The sequence below is a fragment of the Rhinolophus sinicus genome, chromosome X (assembly GCF_036562045.2).
Source record: "Rhinolophus sinicus isolate RSC01 chromosome X, ASM3656204v1, whole genome shotgun sequence".
NCBI lineage: Eukaryota > Metazoa > Chordata > Mammalia > Chiroptera > Rhinolophidae > Rhinolophus > Rhinolophus sinicus.
The window spans coordinates 72,005,110-72,023,616 of record NC_133768.1 but is presented as its reverse complement, the minus strand read 5'-3'; the positions used below and the strand labels follow the sequence as shown (position 1 = coordinate 72,023,616).

Below are 18,507 nucleotides of genomic sequence, written 5' to 3'. Positions count from 1 at the left end.
CACTTTTTAGGTCACAGACGTCAGATTGCCTGGAAAAGGATTTTATTACTCCCGGAGGACAATTTACTTGAATGGTGTCCAATATGTCCAGCTATTAGAGGAACTATTGGCAATGAGTACTTACAGATCCATGTACAAAAATGTTTTTTGCATGCCTCACTTCAGAAGTGACTAGGGATCATCTGACACCAGATGTATTCTCCAGTCATTTGTCATTTCATTGTCAGCACAATCACATGGCTAGTGCTAGGCATTAAAGAACTGAAGATTAGACTAGTGAGGAAAGTCTAGCAAATGCAAGAATGTAATCAAACATTACATATTTTTCCCTTAAATTTCTGAAGGAGTTCTAGGATTCTTGTATGAGAGAAATTTACGGAAAAATTGAGCATGGAAACAAATAGAAAGATAATTTGATACTTGAGGCCAAACTCATAAATATAATTTCAGCAGACATGGCTGATCAACCATATGCATGATAGTATTTTTAGTTTACTAGTATCTTTATTGGATGCAATAATACATGAATAACTCACATAGAGGTCTCCACAATCTTCTTATGAATAAAAGGGGAAATTGAGGTTAAAGCCCTTGAAGGATTTTTTCTCTTCAAAGTCCACTTAGATATCTACACATTTTCCTAAAGCTTCAGCCAGAAGTGGCTCAATTTATAATTGTTAATAAATGCTGCATATGTACTTTTAAGCCCCTTACTTGCTTTCTCATAAAGACAAATAAAAGCTATAGGATTGGGTTGTTTCTACTTTTAGTCTTAGAATGTTATTTTCTCACTCTGATTAATGGCCCTCAGCCCAATTTAATAAACTTTTATATTTTTGTTTTTTTAATCTCTGCAGAAACACTGAGATAAGATGGGCTCAAGAGCCTAAGCGGTACTCATCCAAAAACGTCCCCAATCTCAGGATCTCAGTTGCACAGCTGGGTTCTGTTGCTCACATGTCAGCTTCAGAGCACATCTGTTCATTCCTCAAGGATCCACTAGGCCCCATGAACACAATGTGCTCTGTGTAGAGTATTTTATACCACAAAACCCAGCAGCTGCAGGGGTGAGAAAATCTCTACTTCTCAAGTTTGTGTCTCCAGGCAGTTTCAGTAGGGTGTTTTCTATCTGGCTTTCTTTTGGTTGCCTGTCACTTCTGACATTCAGATGCCTGTTGGCAACAAAGTTGCTTTTGCTATCCTCAGGACAGATGTTTCTAGCCTGGGAAGAGACAGACCAAACTTTTACTGGAAAGTAGGAATTCTTGCCACATTCAGGCACCAAACCTGAGAAAACATGAGAAAGATCCTGGCTACAGGCTCAAGAACGGAAAGGTAGGTCACTGCCAGGAAAAAAAAAAAAAAAAAGTCCAGATTTGAGGACTTAGTTTTAGCATTTAGGGAACACACTTATGTCAAATCTTCCCATCTCTGACGGTTCAAGATGACCAAAGGACACTTCCCTAGTAGGCCATGTGAGAAGGGTACAGACACTTCCACCTTCCCTTGTAAAGTGACATGTTTGTATTGAAGTTTTTTGAGAACTCCTGGGAGACAGAGGGAGAGAGCGAGAGAGCAGGGTGTGAAGGGAGATCTGTTCATGTACTTTTGAAACTGTGTTAATGAATTTGGGTTGGAATATCATGAGAGTGGTGCAAAAGCAACTGAAGATACATCCGAAGTGAAGGCATTAAACATGAATGGGTTTATGTCATATACTTCATTAATTTGATTCAGAGAAAATTATTGTTGTAGATCAAGAATATTATGAAGTCTGCTTTTACAATCCTCAAAGGCCTCATTGCTAGTTTTTGGATGAAGGAGTAGTCTTGGGTCAACATATTTTAAATGAGATGTGAGGGACAAACATAGCTTATAATATTGTAACTAGGTTTTTTTTCCCCCCACAGGAATGTGTCTATATTTATATAGCATAACCTGTTAAATCTGTACCAATGGCTGCAAATACAGACCACAGAAGCGTCTTTAATAACACACATACACCAAGTCCAAAATGTTCTACTCTGTCATTCATGTGTAAATCAAGTATATTATTCATATACTTCATCGACTTCCTGAATGCGTGCTAAAAATGCCAAGGAAAAACTCGTTAATCGTGACACGGTGACTGCTCAGCCAGCTCTGAAATGTTGATGGAAAAGAAAAAATTGTCAAAGGGCCCTTTTAAGAATGGCTGCAGGTTATACTCGCAAATCGGAATTCAGAGAACATGAATTTCCTTCTTCAGGAAGGAAGGATTAAAGTCAAACACCCTCCAGTGGTTGCATCTAAAAACTGCATAGCTGTCCAAATGGCTTACTCGTAAAAAGAGTCTTACTGTGTACCACTGAGAATCCAGGATCCAAGTCCCTGCTCAATTTGATGGCTGTATAATCTCAAAAAAATTAAAATGATTTCTGTGGACTATAAAAATCTCTGTCCATCCTGATAACATCTTCTTGGGTGTTTTTATATTAAGTTATTTTAATATCAGGGTACACTAGGTGACAACCTCCTATCATCTCTTATGCAGTGTATTATCGTCCTCAACCAAAACCTTGTAGTTTTGAGCTAGGAAATGTGTCTTGTATAAGTGTCACACCCCATGGTCAAGAGGATGTGAAAACCTGTCTATAATACACCAAAACAAATAACTAATGTCTATCAATTTAGCCAAAAAATAGCTGACTGAATGAGGTGTAAAATATTCTACCACCTGTTTGGCTAAATTGACATAGCAGGTTGATTCAACTGATCTATCAAGTCATCAAAATAGACTATCTTGGAGTGCTAAGACAACACAAATTTGAGATAAAGCTCTCTCTCCTTCATCTCTCTGGGTCTCATTCTCACTCATGCACCAATAGCTGCTTCTTTATACAATAAGCAAGTGTCATCTACTGAGTCTCAGGTAAAGTGGATCTCCTGTGTTGCATGTTGCCCCATTTCCCTTTCTAATGTGTAGAATTGTGAAGAACTGTTTTCCAGTTCAGAATAAAGATAATGTTGACATGTTCAGAGATAAAGACTGCCATTTTTTAGTCATTTGTTGTGGTTGATAAAGACTGGCTTTTGTGGGTCTAATGGTTTTAGAATGCAAGAAGGTAGAAAGGCCACTACCACACTGAGTTCTACTGAAGATGACTTGACATTGAATATAAATTCCATGTTGGTAATGATATTACTTAAATACAATTTAGGCTATTATCTCACTAAAATATATTTTACCTAATTTCTATGTGCTTTGGACAAAAAATACAAAAAGTACATTGTAATCTGATGAATCAAGTGAAAAATAGTAAAGAAGTATTTAAAATTTTTTCATCAATGATTGATCAACCCCTTGAAGGTATTTTTTTCAAATATCCGAAAAAATAAAAGCAATATACTCATCATATATATATATATATATATATATATATATATATATATATATATAATGGAACATTACTCAGCCATAAAAGAGAATGAAATCTTACCATTTGCGATAACGTGGATGGACCTAGAGGATATTACACTAAGTGAAATAAGTCAGAGGAAGACAAATGCCATATGATCTCACTTACGTGTGGAATCTAAAGAACAAAATACATGAACAAACAAAACAGAAACAGACTCGTGGACACAAAGAAACTGATAGTTGTCAGAGGGGAGAAGGGTTGGGGGGCCAGGTGAGAAAGGTGAAGGAATTAAGAAATACAAATTAATAGTTACAAAATAGTCACGGGGATGTCAAGAACAACATAGAGAATAAAGTCAATAATGTTGCAATAACTACCGTGTTTCCCTGAAAATAAGACCGGGTCTTATACTAATTTTTGCTCCAAAAGACGCATTCAAGCTTATGTTTAGGGGATGTCATCCTGAAAAATCATGCTAGGGCTTATTTTCTGGTTAGGTCTTATTTTGGGGGAAACACGGCATGTATAGCACCAGGTGGGTACTTGACTAATCGGGGATCGCTGCATAAATTATATAAATGTCTAACCACTATGCTATACACCTCAAACTAATAAAATAATACTGAATGTCAACTGTAACTAAAAACAATAAATACAGAATTTTAAAAACAAAATAGAAATTTCCAATTGAAAAAAAGAAAACCTTTGTTCAGACACTGCAAGCAAAAATTTAAACCTTTATTTGTCATTTTCTCTTCTTGTCTTAAACGAACACTGTTCAAACAAAATCAGCAAGCATCTATGAAGCATCCAGTGAGCTCAAGTATTCTTCTGGATGATGAGAGTGTTGTGAGGCTAAATGAGATCTAGTCCCTGCCTTCATGGATCTTATAATCTTGCTGACTAGATAAGACATAAGTTGATGGAAAACTACATAAAATAATACAAAATATCACAAGAATACAAAATTTAGAGTCCAACAAGTGATTATGCACCATGAACCCTAGGGCTATAGAAATTATTATGGACTTTTCACAGAGGCAGTTTATGGAGAAGGATAAATAGGATATGTAAAGGTATAAAACACTAACATGAACAATAGCATTGAAGGGACACACAATGTATATCAAAGGTATGGTTTGGCTAGAGTGGAATGTATGAGTAGGGGAAATGGTAGGAGATAATTCTGGGCTGGCAGTGGACTATAGATGTGTTTAGCTAAGAGTTATGGATTTTATCCTATAGGAAATGATGAACAGTTTAAGGTTATTGACTAGTGCAGTGACGTGATCAAGGAGGTATACAGATTAGTGGGACTAGATGGATGTGAGAAAAAATAGGAAGGCAGAGAGAAGTCAACATTGCAGGACTAAGGTAATTAGAGCCTATACTAGAATGGCACAAGTGAGAATTGAAAAGAGGCAATGCACACTGGATTTGGGAGAGAGATACAGAAGAATGAAAAAAAAAATGATTCTGAGGTATCAGCATGTCCTTTGTGGCTTGAACAATGTAGAAGTGGTATGTCAAGTCATGAGAATGAAGGCAATTACACAAAGCAAAGAGTGGAGAACCATGGGAAGAAGTTTGGGAAATTCTTACATTTGTGGTACAGGGAAACAATGGACCTGCCAATACGCTCTTTATTCCTTTCTACGCATGTGTAAATGTGCATACTCACGTGCACACACAACTATACCTAGACACTCTGAGAAATATGCACTCTGAGAAAAGAGATGAACAACCAAAACTCAGTTGTTTAAATTTGTCTCCTGTCTCTTTACTGACCACAATGGATAGCTGATAACCTGAATAAACGTTAATGAGAAATAGCATAATCTAGTCAAGTGCGAATCAGAGTCAGACAGCTCTAGGTTCTAATTCCAGCTCTAGCAGTTGCTAGCTGTCTCATCTTGGACTTCTTTCGGGCCTTATTTACTCATCTGTAAGAGGATAATAGGACCAGCTCTCTCTCTCACATAGGGTTATCGTAAAGATGAAATGAAGTGATGTACGTGAAAATATTGCATATTCTGTGAAGTACTGAAAATATAAGCTTTTTTTATTTTGTTATCTCAGGTGTATAAATGACCCATATTCTGATTTGTGGTCACAGTTCACTCTTCCCCTCTCAAAGATACTAACATAAACACATGCAAATTAATTCTAGCAATTTTATTTTCCTTTAATGACATTTTAAGATCTGTTAGGGCAGGGACCATATCTTAGGCTTTTCTATATGCCCCTTACACTTTACCCTGTATAGCACTCTGAACATTAACAGGAACAAGTATATATTTTTACTTGAACCGAAATTTATTCTGAAAGCTCAAATATAGCTTCAATATGTAGCATAATTTAAAAGTAGCATTCATAGCTTACATAGTGCAGAACTTCTTAAAAATAATTTAAATACACAGTGAAAGTGCTGTTCCCAATGGCCTTACATTCCTTTATAAGTGGACTTTTCTATAAATCTGAAAATGAGTAACAAGGCAAAAATTCAGAGTTGTTAGTGGCAATGATTGTCGGTATAAGTAGAATCACAATGTCAGAAGACCAGCTTTGGAACTGAAATGCATTGAAAAGACTTTAACTGACTTATACAGATTATTTTTTAAGGATCATCATTTTCTCAGAACACAAAGGCAATATAATTAAAAACATCAGGAAGGCACAATTTTAAAACCATACCTGAAATATGAGTGCCTTTTAAAAAAATGTGGAAGTTAGAACATCAGAACACAGGCATTGGGGAGAAATTTGAATTTAATAAAATCTCCTGTGAGAAACAATTATCTAAATACTTGGCTCTGATGTCTGAAGCCTCCATATAACTTCCTAAAAGAAACCAAACTTTTTAAATACAAAACTTGAAAATACTTACTTCCACTTGGAATTAGGTCTCTTTCTGGGATGAAGAGTTTATAACCATAGTGTTTTTCCAGGACATCTGGCAGTATTTCAAGAGCAAACTGCTCTTCTTCAGGATTATCACAGTCTAAAGTATCTTGTTCCACTTTTGTGTAAGAGAGATAGGCATCATATTCCTTGTTGTCTTAAATATCAAGAACAACAAAAGGGTTGTACATATTAGTAGATTCTCTTTAAGTACTAAAATTCTATAACCACTAACAAGCTGGAATAGTACTATAATTAGTGACTGTCATTAGTAATTGGAAAAATAAGTCACATGCCATGTTATAAGGAATCTAGGGCATTTCAACATAACCTAGTTATGTGATATGACCTGATACTTTTATGCAATGGACAATGTTCAGAACAGAATAAAACAAAGAATTATGATTTGTGATTTTTGGTGACTATACATATTTGTGATATTCAGTGATATGTGAATAATTAGCTCAGTGTGTTTGAATGCAGGACTAAATAGACCAAAGTCATGGATTTGAACTTCTTCTGTGCCAGCTGGCTTGGCTCTGTTACTTGGTCATAGACTATACCTAGATTGCACAAATATGTGCAAGAGATCCAAGAGGGGCTGGGCCCTAGACTGTGGAAGATCTAAATAATTCAACCATAATTCAACCTCACTCATAGAGACACTACTCACAGCACATGCCATACTTCCAGTTGGTTAGTGTCATTATCTTCATATACAAAAAGCAGTTCATTACCAAATAGTAGAGACAGCAGCTGGGTTTTATACAAGTGCATTCTCTGTTATTCTTGTTCAATCCATGGCCAACTAATTTGACACAAGCTTCCAAAAGAAGCCTTTGTTTCGAAATATACATACTTCCAGTATTGGCAAATTAGGTTTTCCCTTCACACATTTAGTCAGAGAGTTAACTGTGCTTTTTTCCTCCTTTGCTGTATTGGCCCAGAGCCACACACATCTCTCTTTTCTCTCTCTCTCTCTCTCTCTCTCTCTCTCTCTCTCTCTCTCTGTCTCTGTCTCTCTGATAAAAAATTATACATATATAATTTTTTGAAAAATATTAATGAATACAGGTATTAGTCCCCATTGGTTTTAGAAGCACCACACTGGAAACATTATAGAGGATTCCAAAATTCCCTTATTTTTAGAAAATTTATTTTTAAAAGTTAATGTAATGAGCGTAGACTTATATGGAATTTTTAGTATTTATTAAACCTTGATACTTGCAAACAATATTTTTAAAAGACAGGCAAACATTTCAGGATTTGTCTTTAAAACACATCAATATTTTTCCATTAAAACAGACCTGATTAGAATATAGTTAAAACCTGACCAAAAGATTTACAGAATGAAACAGCCACTCACTTACCTATACCATTAATGATTTGATTCTGCCTCATGAAGGAGGAACAAACGATAATCATATAAAGAGATACAAATACCCTATTGTAGGATCAGGCGGGACCTTATGACTAGAGATATCTGAGGCAGGATTATGTTGTTCTAATTCTAGTAAGATTCCAGACTTTACCACCCTCACATGAAAGGAACTCTGGTTATTTATGTTAAGATGGTGCCTGAAGCCAGGAGCTTTAGCATGTCCTCTGGCTGGAAAAGCCTTCCATAAACCTTGCTTGGGTTACTTGATTGCCTAGAAGCAGATGCACATGAAGGCCTGCCCTGGATAGTTGAGATCATTTGGCTTACAAATGGGGCACATTCCATTGTTATGCATAAAACACCATTTGTAAGTGAGAATACAGTGCTAATGTAAGAACCTCCCAGTAATCCTAGCACCTCTGCCCCTGTTCCAATCAAGCTCAGGATGCATCTGCAGGCCCTTGACTTTCTCCAGCTATAATTATTCACCTGGGACTTAGGGCTGCCAATGATACACAGCTGGAAGAATAAAATAGGCTAAAGGACCAACAGCTCCATTCATATAAGCAGAACGTATTTCATTGTTCCTGATGGATGGTATGGATGCTCCAAACTCTATAATGTCAGATTAGACCTTTGTTTCCTCTGACTTTGATAACTTTCCTATCTCACAAGCCTCCCTAAATTTCACCTGACCAGGCCTTCTAGACTCTTGCCCCCTTGCTTGTCCTGACTATGACTGTTTGCTCTCCAATCATGCCTAAACTCACATAATCCTGGTCCTATCCTTGTTTCACCTATATCTTAACATAGGTGATTCAACAGAGACTTTCCTCTAGGAAAATATTGCTATATTTGCATATCCCAAAACAAGTTATGGCAAAGAACATGGATGTCTTTGATGTGCATTAACACCTGATAAGTCTGGGTAATAAATTTTACCTAACATTCTAGTTATGTAAATAACTCTTCTGGTTTCAGTTATGTCCCTTTAAGATAAATAAATGTGAAAAGCTTACGGTGGCTGGCCAAAGCAGAAAGAGCTCTCAAAATTACCATGTCAGATGTTCTAGAAGTTTTAGAATGCCAGCTAGCAAGCAAGCAGTGACGCAGATGCCAGTTTAAAAAATGCACTTCAGCCTTATGTAGACAGCCAAGAAAACCTTATGAATAGCCATAGCTGTTGCTTACAAAGAAGAGAAAGATGGATAGAGCAAAATCAACAACATGATGCAAATAAGGTTAACAGCAAGGCCTGAAAATTGTTTTAAAACCGAACAGCAACTCAGCAACACCACTTTGCTAGGCAAGGCTAATGAGCCTTCCTCTGTGTTAAATCATGCTGACTAAGCTCATGTGAGGAACAAGAAAATAGAGCACAATGCAGAGAGAGCATTATAAAGAAGAGGGCTCACACAACGGTCACCACAGGTATGCTATTCCCAATGAAAAGAGAAGTTATGAGGAAGGGAACCAAACTGTCTGTGGAAGAATTTTCCTGTTGTCACACCTGTCCCTGTTTTAAAATCTTATTTTAATCCTGTTCACCATCAGGAAGTCATTCCTGTGTACAACTTCTGGTGCTATGCTTATCACAGTGTTAAAGCCTTAGCTTCTAAAGTACAAAGACTGTTTTACTTTGTTGATTATTATATACCTAGTGCCTACTACAGTACGTGTGTGTGTGTGTGTGTGTGTGTGTGTGTGTGTAGTGGCAATCCAGATGAAGAATATAAGTAAATATATCATGCATACTGCCTGACACACAGTAGACACTTGATACATATTTAATGACTGAATAATTCAAAAGTCAAATAAATGAAGCAATCAGTGGTAGATTGAAATGAAATGAGTCTGCTAGATTTTATTTTATAAAAAATTAAGGCATTTTTATTTCAAGTGAAACAACATTTTTTCATATTTTTTAAATTTTTTCCTTTTTTATGACATGACATGTCCGTTCATGGCCCTTTCTCAATTGCATTTCCCCCTTAAATCAATTGGTTTGGAATCAACACATACAATTTTCTAATCAAAATGTTCTACTTTACTTGTCATCTTTGCTCACATGGACCACATTGGAGATACAGATGCAAAATGGAGTACTTGAACCCTGAAATTTCCTACGATATTAGCATCAATATAATCTTACAAATGTGTACTACAACTAATCAGTCTGAATTATCGGATATGAGTGACGAAAGTAATTAATTATTGCACATTAACTTAATAAATTGTATCATCACTTGCAGACAGTATTAACAAATTTCTTATAATCATGATTCAAAACAAATGAATCACAGGAACCTCTCTCATATAGACAATGCATCTTTTACATTCTCAATTGGATACTTGAACCACTTATTGGCACTTGGGAATTAGTGACTATTTCTTCCATAGAGTATTTTATCTAGTCATTTTACCTGCACAGGTAAGAAGTCAGGTTTTTCTGTATTAGTTGTGGTATATAAAAACTGAGGGTAATTTGCCAAATTTTCATATATATTGTTGGAGCATGTAATTATGGTCAGAACAGGCCCTAGTTTCTCATTTTGAAGATATTTCTGAAGGGTGTGTAATACCCTAAATGTGCTGCTGTAGTAGTTGGGCAAATACACTGCTTTGATAATGAGCACACATATGTACTCATCAGACAGCATTGCTCTAATTTACTGTGGAAACATAAAAGTCAATTAAAACTAACTAATATCATTGTTTACATAATAGTAACAATAAGACCAAAATTAAAGATTCCTTAAAAATTGTGATGTTACAGTCACCACTCTGCCCTTCTTATATCACTATAAAAAAATAATTAAGAACCCACCTACTTTGAGGTAAGTCCGAGATCTCCAAAAAACAAATGAAAGTTCTAGTCATTATTTCAAGACAATAAAAACTAAAACTTAAATCTTTCTTTATAAAGTAATGACTTACAGTTGAACTTGTCTTTTATATTGGCTTACCTGAGGCATTCCACACACGTTCCCAATGCTTACAGTAGTTTGTGGTGAGGACTTTATGCATAAGGAGTGACATGTCATGATTTTTTATTGATATTGATTGGAAATATGGATTTGTTCTCTTGAAAAAGTTAAATCATTTTTGAATGTTCAAAGAAACAATGCTCAATACAACACTTTACTGATATTTCATTCATAAGATTTCCAAGAGCCATAAACGACAAACGTAAAAACAAAACAACAACAACAAAAAAAATTATAGGCTGCATTCTGAATTTCTATCCCTTGAGGTCACCTTTGAGAATGGTGCTACGAACATCCAAAATATGTGGGACAGATGTACTGTGAGCTTTAAAAAGAGTATCTCCATAGCTTTTAATTGGTTTCCTGAATGACTTGCTTGTTTCAATGCTAAGAAAGGTTAAAAACAATCTATACCTAAATTTGAATTTTGTAGAAGAAACAAATGGAATTGGTTCTTAATCTGTTTCTTACTAAGGTAAAGGGCCTTGACAGCAATTGTTTTAACTCCTGACCAACTAATGTCTCCTTGTTAAGCTGCTTATTTGGAAATAATTTCAAACGTACAGAAACATTACAAAAATAAAACTATTTCAAAGAACATACACATATCCTTTAGCCAGATTCATCTAGTAATATTTTCTCTCCTTTGTTCTTTTGATAGATAAGTAAAATTTTTCTGAACTTTGTGAGGGTAAGTTGCATTACCCACAGCCTTTAATTCTAAATGTTTCATCATGTATCTCCTAAGAACAGGGATATTCTCTTACATAATCACAAATTCATGTCTTTTAATTGAATTTTAATGATAGGAGACAGCTTACCATCAGTAGTTTCATCACCTCCAAAATGCTGTTGGTAGAAGAGCATCAATTCAATGTTGTAGCATTTGTAGACGACCACAAGCAGTATGAGGAGTAGGAAGATCGCTCCCAGGCCTCCTGCAAGCTCAATTTTGTAGATTAAATCTGGAAAAAAACAAAACGAAAAACAGAATAAACAGGAAAAGGTAATTAAATCAGCAATGCTTGGGATCTGTCCATAATTCTAGTCTGTATAGCCCATTCTGTTTTTCTTTCCAGAAGATTTTTGCCTAATGCAGTAACTAGCTTTAGGCATATTGTTCTCGATATGTTTGTATAAATAAAATCTTTGTAAAATTCACTCTCTTCTAAAGATTTGAGTAATTTTACTATTGAAAATGATAAGTCTTTATGAAAAGGAATAGTTTTGTTTTGAACACGTCTAGAACTTGCATATATACTTTTGATTTAAGTGTATTTCAGGGAACTATTAGAACTGCCTTTTTCTGGGTCCAGGGCCAATATTTTGTTATTTATGTTAAATTATCTTATTGGCGTAGCAAGATTACTATCTAATGCTTTTCAGACCACAGGCCCTGTTCTTCTACAGAAGAACAGCTTCATAAAATTATTCTCAGAATCAAATAAAATCTAATGAGCTTGCAGGATTTAACTGTTTCATTTAACCCTCGTAGAACATAATCCAATAGAAGGTAAGCAGGGGAAATTAGCTTATCCATTTTCCCTACTTATTTGAATAAATGACTATAATATGTATGTGATACAATATGCTCAGAGAGGCTAAAAGAAAATGAAGTATCCAGGCTAATCACTTGGCCTCTTCAGCCAACACCAGGCTACTGGATAACAGCCTGATGCTCCAGTGGGACACTCCTACATCTCTTGGAGTTGGAACAATTAAATTAACACATAATGGAAAGAGACCTAATGTATCCCAGGCTCAGGGAATAGTAACTTACCTATAGCTTAATTAGTGACATTAACAAATCTAGGGTGTATCATCAAAAGAGGGCCTAGTGTCATGGAATTCAGAGAAATGGGAAGTCAGAGGAGAATTCATAATGTGAATTCAGCAATGTCCAGGGGAGAAATGTTGACTCTGCAAGGCACCAAACCAGAGACATATGTCCCACAGCGGGAAATGGACATTAATTGGTCTCAACATAGTATAGAGAAAATCGCCTAAAAGATTAGCTAATCTCCCTTAATCTAATTCTATAATTACCAAGTGACTTTTATCACTAATTCAGGTTACCATGTAACTAGAAACTGCAAAAGGTAGTGGCATTCTAATTTGTATATAAGTCACTTATGAGTTTGGTTGGCATCAATCAGCCTCCTGGATGGATCAAGTCTGGCGCATAGTCAAAATCAAATTTCTGACCATGACAGACTTCCACTCTTGAAGGTCTCTTGACAAGCATATCATCAACCTTTCCCTGGGGATGTCCCTTGTTTCTATACATGTGTATTGCTTAAGAGAACTGAGTCAGGCTCAGTATAGCAATTAAGATTAAGATGAAGAAAAAAAGATAAACATATATAATATATACTACAAGTAATATATATTATAGATAAAATTGACAACTACTCTATTATCTATTCTCTAAACAATCCATTAGGGCACAAATTTTTGGTCCAAGTTTATAGATGAAGAATCTAAGACTCAGTAGTTTAATTCACTTACCCAAAGTCATATGCTTAAAAAGTAGTCAAGATGGGGCTTGAGCCCAGATATCCTAACTTCAAATTCAAGACTCTTTTTATTACAGTTTTTTACTACAGTTTTATAAGCTCCAGCCTGTAAAGTGACAGAAAATGTTCTCCCCTGTTCCTCCATAGAACTGTTGGTAATGCTGTTTAAGAACACATGACTTACAGGGAATTTTGACTCCTCTGCCTTTCCAATTTCAAGGAAAGAAGCTACACTACAATTCACCATGTAGAAGGAAAGGATTGAGCAGATCTCAGTCACTTCATTAGAGGGTACTGAAGAATCCTGTACCTGTACCAGGGAGGAAGGAGGGGCTTCTTGGAGCCCAGCATATGAAGGAAAGTTTTAGGTTTCATGGGGAGAGAAGGAATTTGGTGTTGGAAAGGAGGTGAAGTGAGAGAGGAGATGGTGGTGGCAAGAGACAGCACGGCCAGTCAAGAGAGTCACTGAGTGGAAATGTAAGAAACATAAATAAATGTCACTCTATTTGAGTAAGCAGAGGGGGGGAGGGTAGAAAAAGGAAGGGAGTAGAGCTGCTATGAGGGACAAAGTATGTTAACAAGGGACATTATGAAGGGACACATAATGATTAGGGATAGGAAACTGGAATCTGTCTTTGTCCTGCCTACATAAGAGGTGGTCATTTTGAAAATTAAGCCACAGAATTTCAGGTAAAAAACATCCTACCACACATTAGCTCTGCCTCCTGCCCTCTATATAGAAAGTGGCTCCCAGAACTGCTGCTGGCTTCTATATGGGTGGTAAGGCAGGCTTGCTTATGAAACCTCTGTGGGGCTGCAATATCACAAACCGCTTATTTTTCTCACCATCATACATCAATTATGCATTCTTAATAGCTAGTGTTAAATTGACAGAGCAATATATACATATATATATATATATATATATATATATATATATATATATGTATATATTGCTTACTCTAAAAACTGACTTCTCTTAAATCTAAAGGCATTGATTCAACATGTTTTTTCCTGCTGTAAAATGTTCATTTTATATTGTTAATTCTCTCTCTCTCTCTCTCTCTCTCTCTCTCTCTCTCTCTCTCTCTCTTCAGAACAGCTTTCAAATGTTTTCAAAATCACTGAATAGGGACTTTTTCCAGGAATTTCTATGTTACTTACAGAGTAAAGTTGCTATTAGGTACCGTGTTTCCCCGAAAATAAGACCTAACTGGAAAACAAGCCCTAGCATGATTTTCCAGGACATCCTCTGAACATAAGTCCTAATGCGTCTTTTGGAGCAAAAATTAATGTAACACCAGGTCTTATTTTTTGGGAAACATGGAAGATGGAAAACTTCAGTAGCAGGAACAATTTGTGCTCCCAAGTAGCAGACAGCTTTTTCTGCAGTAAATTTATGGAAGAAAACTGTGGTGTGAAAAGTATCTTTGTGGTTTTGGGGTCCATTTTATAAAAATTTCTTTGAAAGGTATTACCTAACGATGGTTGTTTATGTTGAAAACTGTGGACCTAGTTCCTGAAAATCAACCAGTATTCTTTGATTCAGCCCAAGCAGTCCCATAAAATGAGAAACATGTATCCTGTAATCAAATGGCAGAATTGTCATCACCCAGATGACACCTGGCTTTTCTTTTGTCTTTTGTTTTCAACTGCCATTTTCCATCTCAGCAGGAGCTGTGCTTCTAGGGATATTTCCTGACAGAGAAGGTGAAAGTCATTTTATTTGGACTCTGTCTTGTATACACTTCACAAGAATGACTATAGCCGGCACAGCAAACATTTATGGGATTGTAACTTTTCGTAGGCACACACAGTGCAAGTGTAGTTCTTTTTAACCTTCTTAGTTTGAACTCAACTATTTTTGCGCTTTGAACACAAAGATCAGACATTGTAGAATGGGACAAATAGCAGCTGAAAGCAAGGGACTGGAGAGAGGGAAGCCTAAAAATATTTTGAGCTTGCTCATAAGTTGGAAAGCAGGTTAGGAGATCCTACCTGAGGGTTTCCTATACAGGTTGGGGGTTCAGGGTGGGGCAGTAGCACTGGAAATGGGGGAGAGAGAGAGAGAGATTGAGATTCAGTGACATCCTTCAGTTTGTTAGGAAAAGAGTATGCACAGAGAAGAATAATTATCAGAATTTCTTTAGCATAAGTTCAGAGTCTTAGTTCACACACACACAAAATAAGATGAACTTCTTACTGAAATTTTAGTTGTACTTATTGGCAAATAGTTCATCAGAGAGTGAGGAAGTGGTAGGTGCAGGTAAAAGACACATAGGTAAGAGATGTCTTGCTTGGAGAAAGCCTGACCCTGTTAATTGCATATATTAGACATGAGTTTTCATTTCACAAAAGGGCGTTTCATTTTATAAAAGGGTTCACCAAATGCTTCTTCTCCATAATGATCACATAGGATACTTTCAATATTTGAGTTATAAATCATCAGAAAGTTATTGTTCCACAAAGCAAGCCATACTCATATTCAAGGTGGAAACACTGCAGCCACTGAGACTAGGCTATGATGTGATAAAGCCTGAAATGTTTATCTCCAAAGGAGACATCTGAAGTTTTGCAAGACAAACCAGAACTCTGATTAAAAATGTTGGAGCAGAGCCATAGGGCTTTTTGCTTTTTTTCTGGAGCTCTACCATATTGTCAAGAGCTCCTACGAAAAATGAAATAAGGAAGATGAACTTCATCCTTTTGCAAAGCACAGTGAAAAAACTTTAACTGCTACCTAAAACAAAGTGCAAACTGGTATACTGTGGGGAAAAAGCGTTGTTGTTTTTCTTTTTTGGTCTATATAACATTTCAAAAAAAGTGGATTCCAATATTCAAAAATCAAATGATTTCGTATCCAGTCTTTCAACTTCACTTGAAAACTTTGAAGTTCTCATATCCCTGGGTTCACATTCCAGCAAGCATGGCAATAATCTTCTAGAAAAGGGTAGTGTCTTCCTCTTCAAAGAAAGGCACATTTTCTGTAGTCTGTCTTTTGTTATTTTTCAAATCCAACCCTCTTTTTTAAAAAAATTCAATATCTGCCTGGCCCCTGATGGCTTTGAGTTTTCAACCCCCAATCTGGAAAGTGAATATCTTTGAAAAAACAAATGCATTTAGATAACCCAGGGTAGACACTAATCAAGACAAGGTCACAGATAGTTACTTTCTTTATCAATCTCTGTTATCCAACCACCACCCGAGTGTGCTGGTCCACTAGGAGGAGCATTTTCACTCAACAAATATGTTGAGAACTTACTATGTTCTATGCACTAGGGATACAGCAGTAAATGAGACAGAAAACATCCCTGTTCTCATGGAGTTTACATTCTAGTGGTGGGGGAAGACAAGAAGCAAACAAACACATAATGTGATATCTCATAGTAATAAATACAATAAACAAAAATAGAGCCAAGTTAGAGGAAAAATAAAGTATGATGGGTAGTCCATCAACAAATGAGTGGATCAAGAAAATATGGAATATACAAGTATATGTACACATATACAATGGAATATTACTGAGCCTTAAAAAAGAAGGAAATCCTGTCATTTGCTACAACATGGAGGAACCTGGAAGGCATTATGCAAAGTGAAAATAAGCTAGACAGAGAAAGATAAATACTTTATTGAATGGTATCACTTATATGTGGAATCTAAAAAAAAAAAAGTTGAAGTCAGATAAACAGAGTAGAAAAGTGGTTGTCAGGGGCTGGGCAGTGGGGGAGGAAATAGGGAGAGGTTGGCAGAAGGATATAAACTTTCAGTTATAAGATGAATAGGGTCTGAGGATCTAATGTATAACATGATGACTATAGTTGATAACACTGTATTGTATAATTGAAAGTTGCTAAGAGTCTGGAACCTAAATGTTCTTACAAAAAAAGTTAAATATGTGAGTTGATGGATATGTTAATTAACTCAATGTAGGTAAACCTTTCACAATGTATATGTATATCAAATCATCATATTGCGTATTTTGAATACCTTACAATTTTATTTGTCAATTTTATCTCAATAAAGCTAAAACAGTTTTAAAAGAAAGTGATCAGTAGTGTTATTTTATGTAGGGAGGACAGGAAAAGCCTATAAAGTAGGTAATATTTAAGCAGAGACCTATATGAAAAGAGGGAGTGAGTCATGGGAACAACTTGAAGAAGAGTGTCTCAGACAGAGGAAATAGCAAGTGCAAAGACCATGAGCCAGGACTGTGCTTTGTGAGCATGAGAAATAGAAAGGAGGCTAGTGTGTGTGATGTTTGAGGCCGATTGTGTTAGAAAATGAAATCAGAAATGACAACAGATTGTGTTGTGCCTTCTATGCCACAGCAATGATTTGAGATTTCATTCTAGGTGTAGCAATGAGGGTTCTGTAATTGGATGGTTATGATTCGAGGAATAGTGTGATCTGACTTACATATAAAAGGATCATCCTGACTTCTGTGATAATAGACTATAAGGGAACAAGGGGGAATTAGGGAGACCAGCTAGGAAGCCATTGCAGTGAGTCAAGGAGTTGATGCTGGTGGCTCATACTAGGGTGGTAACAGTGAAGGTGGGGAAAGTGGTTAGATTATGGGTATATTTTGACAGTAGGGCCATGGGACTTGCTGGTGGACTAGATACAACATGTGAGTAGAGAAAAGAAAAAGTTAAGGATGACTCCAAGGATTTTGGACTGACTGTCTGGAAGGATGATGATGGTGATAGAGAAGGCAATTGGAGGATCAGATTTATAGAGGGGAGAGATCAGGAACCCTGTTCGAAACAAGTGAAGCTTGATATGTCTACCAGTGGAGTTTTTGAATACCATGTTTCCACAAAAATAAGACCTAGCTGGACAATCATCTCTAATATGTCTTTTGGAGCAAAAATTAATATAAGACCGGTTTTATTTTACTATAACATAAGACCGGGTCTTATCTAACATAATATAAGACCAGGTCTTACATTAATTTTTGCTCTGAAAGATGCATTAGAGCTGATTGTCCGGCTAGGTCTTATTTTCAGGGAAACACAGTAGTTGTTGAATAGGCAGTTAGGTATATAACTCGAGTTTAGGTGGGAAGTCCAGGCTAGAGATATAAGTTTGGGATCTGTCAGCCAATAGATGGTAAGCAAAACCATAAGACTGAATGAAATCATCTACAAAATAAATGAAAAGATGGAGCCTGAACCCTGGGGAACACTAATATTTAGAGATCAGGAAAATGAGAATTAATACTATTCTCAGGTATTCATGATTTATACACATTTTCTTGCAAAAGCCGTGGAAGGTGACAATTTTACAGCATGCCTTCATTTCTAGTGTCAGATTATTCG

At 36.2% G+C, this 18,507-nt stretch overlaps 1 protein-coding gene across 1 annotated transcript in view; it reads right to left on the bottom strand.

Annotated features, from left to right (window-relative positions):
* Positions 1-18,507, bottom strand: part of IL1RAPL2 (interleukin 1 receptor accessory protein like 2) — a 1,389,708-nt gene that overhangs the window by 9,333 nt on the left and 1,361,868 nt on the right. The window contains exons 9-10 of the mRNA XM_074323975.1: positions 11,492-11,635; positions 6,289-6,459 (exon numbers count right to left, since the gene is read on the bottom strand). Of these exons, the coding sequence (XP_074180076.1) occupies positions 6,289-6,459; positions 11,492-11,635 (315 nt within the window). The remainder of the gene's footprint in view (positions 1-6,288; positions 6,460-11,491; positions 11,636-18,507) is intronic.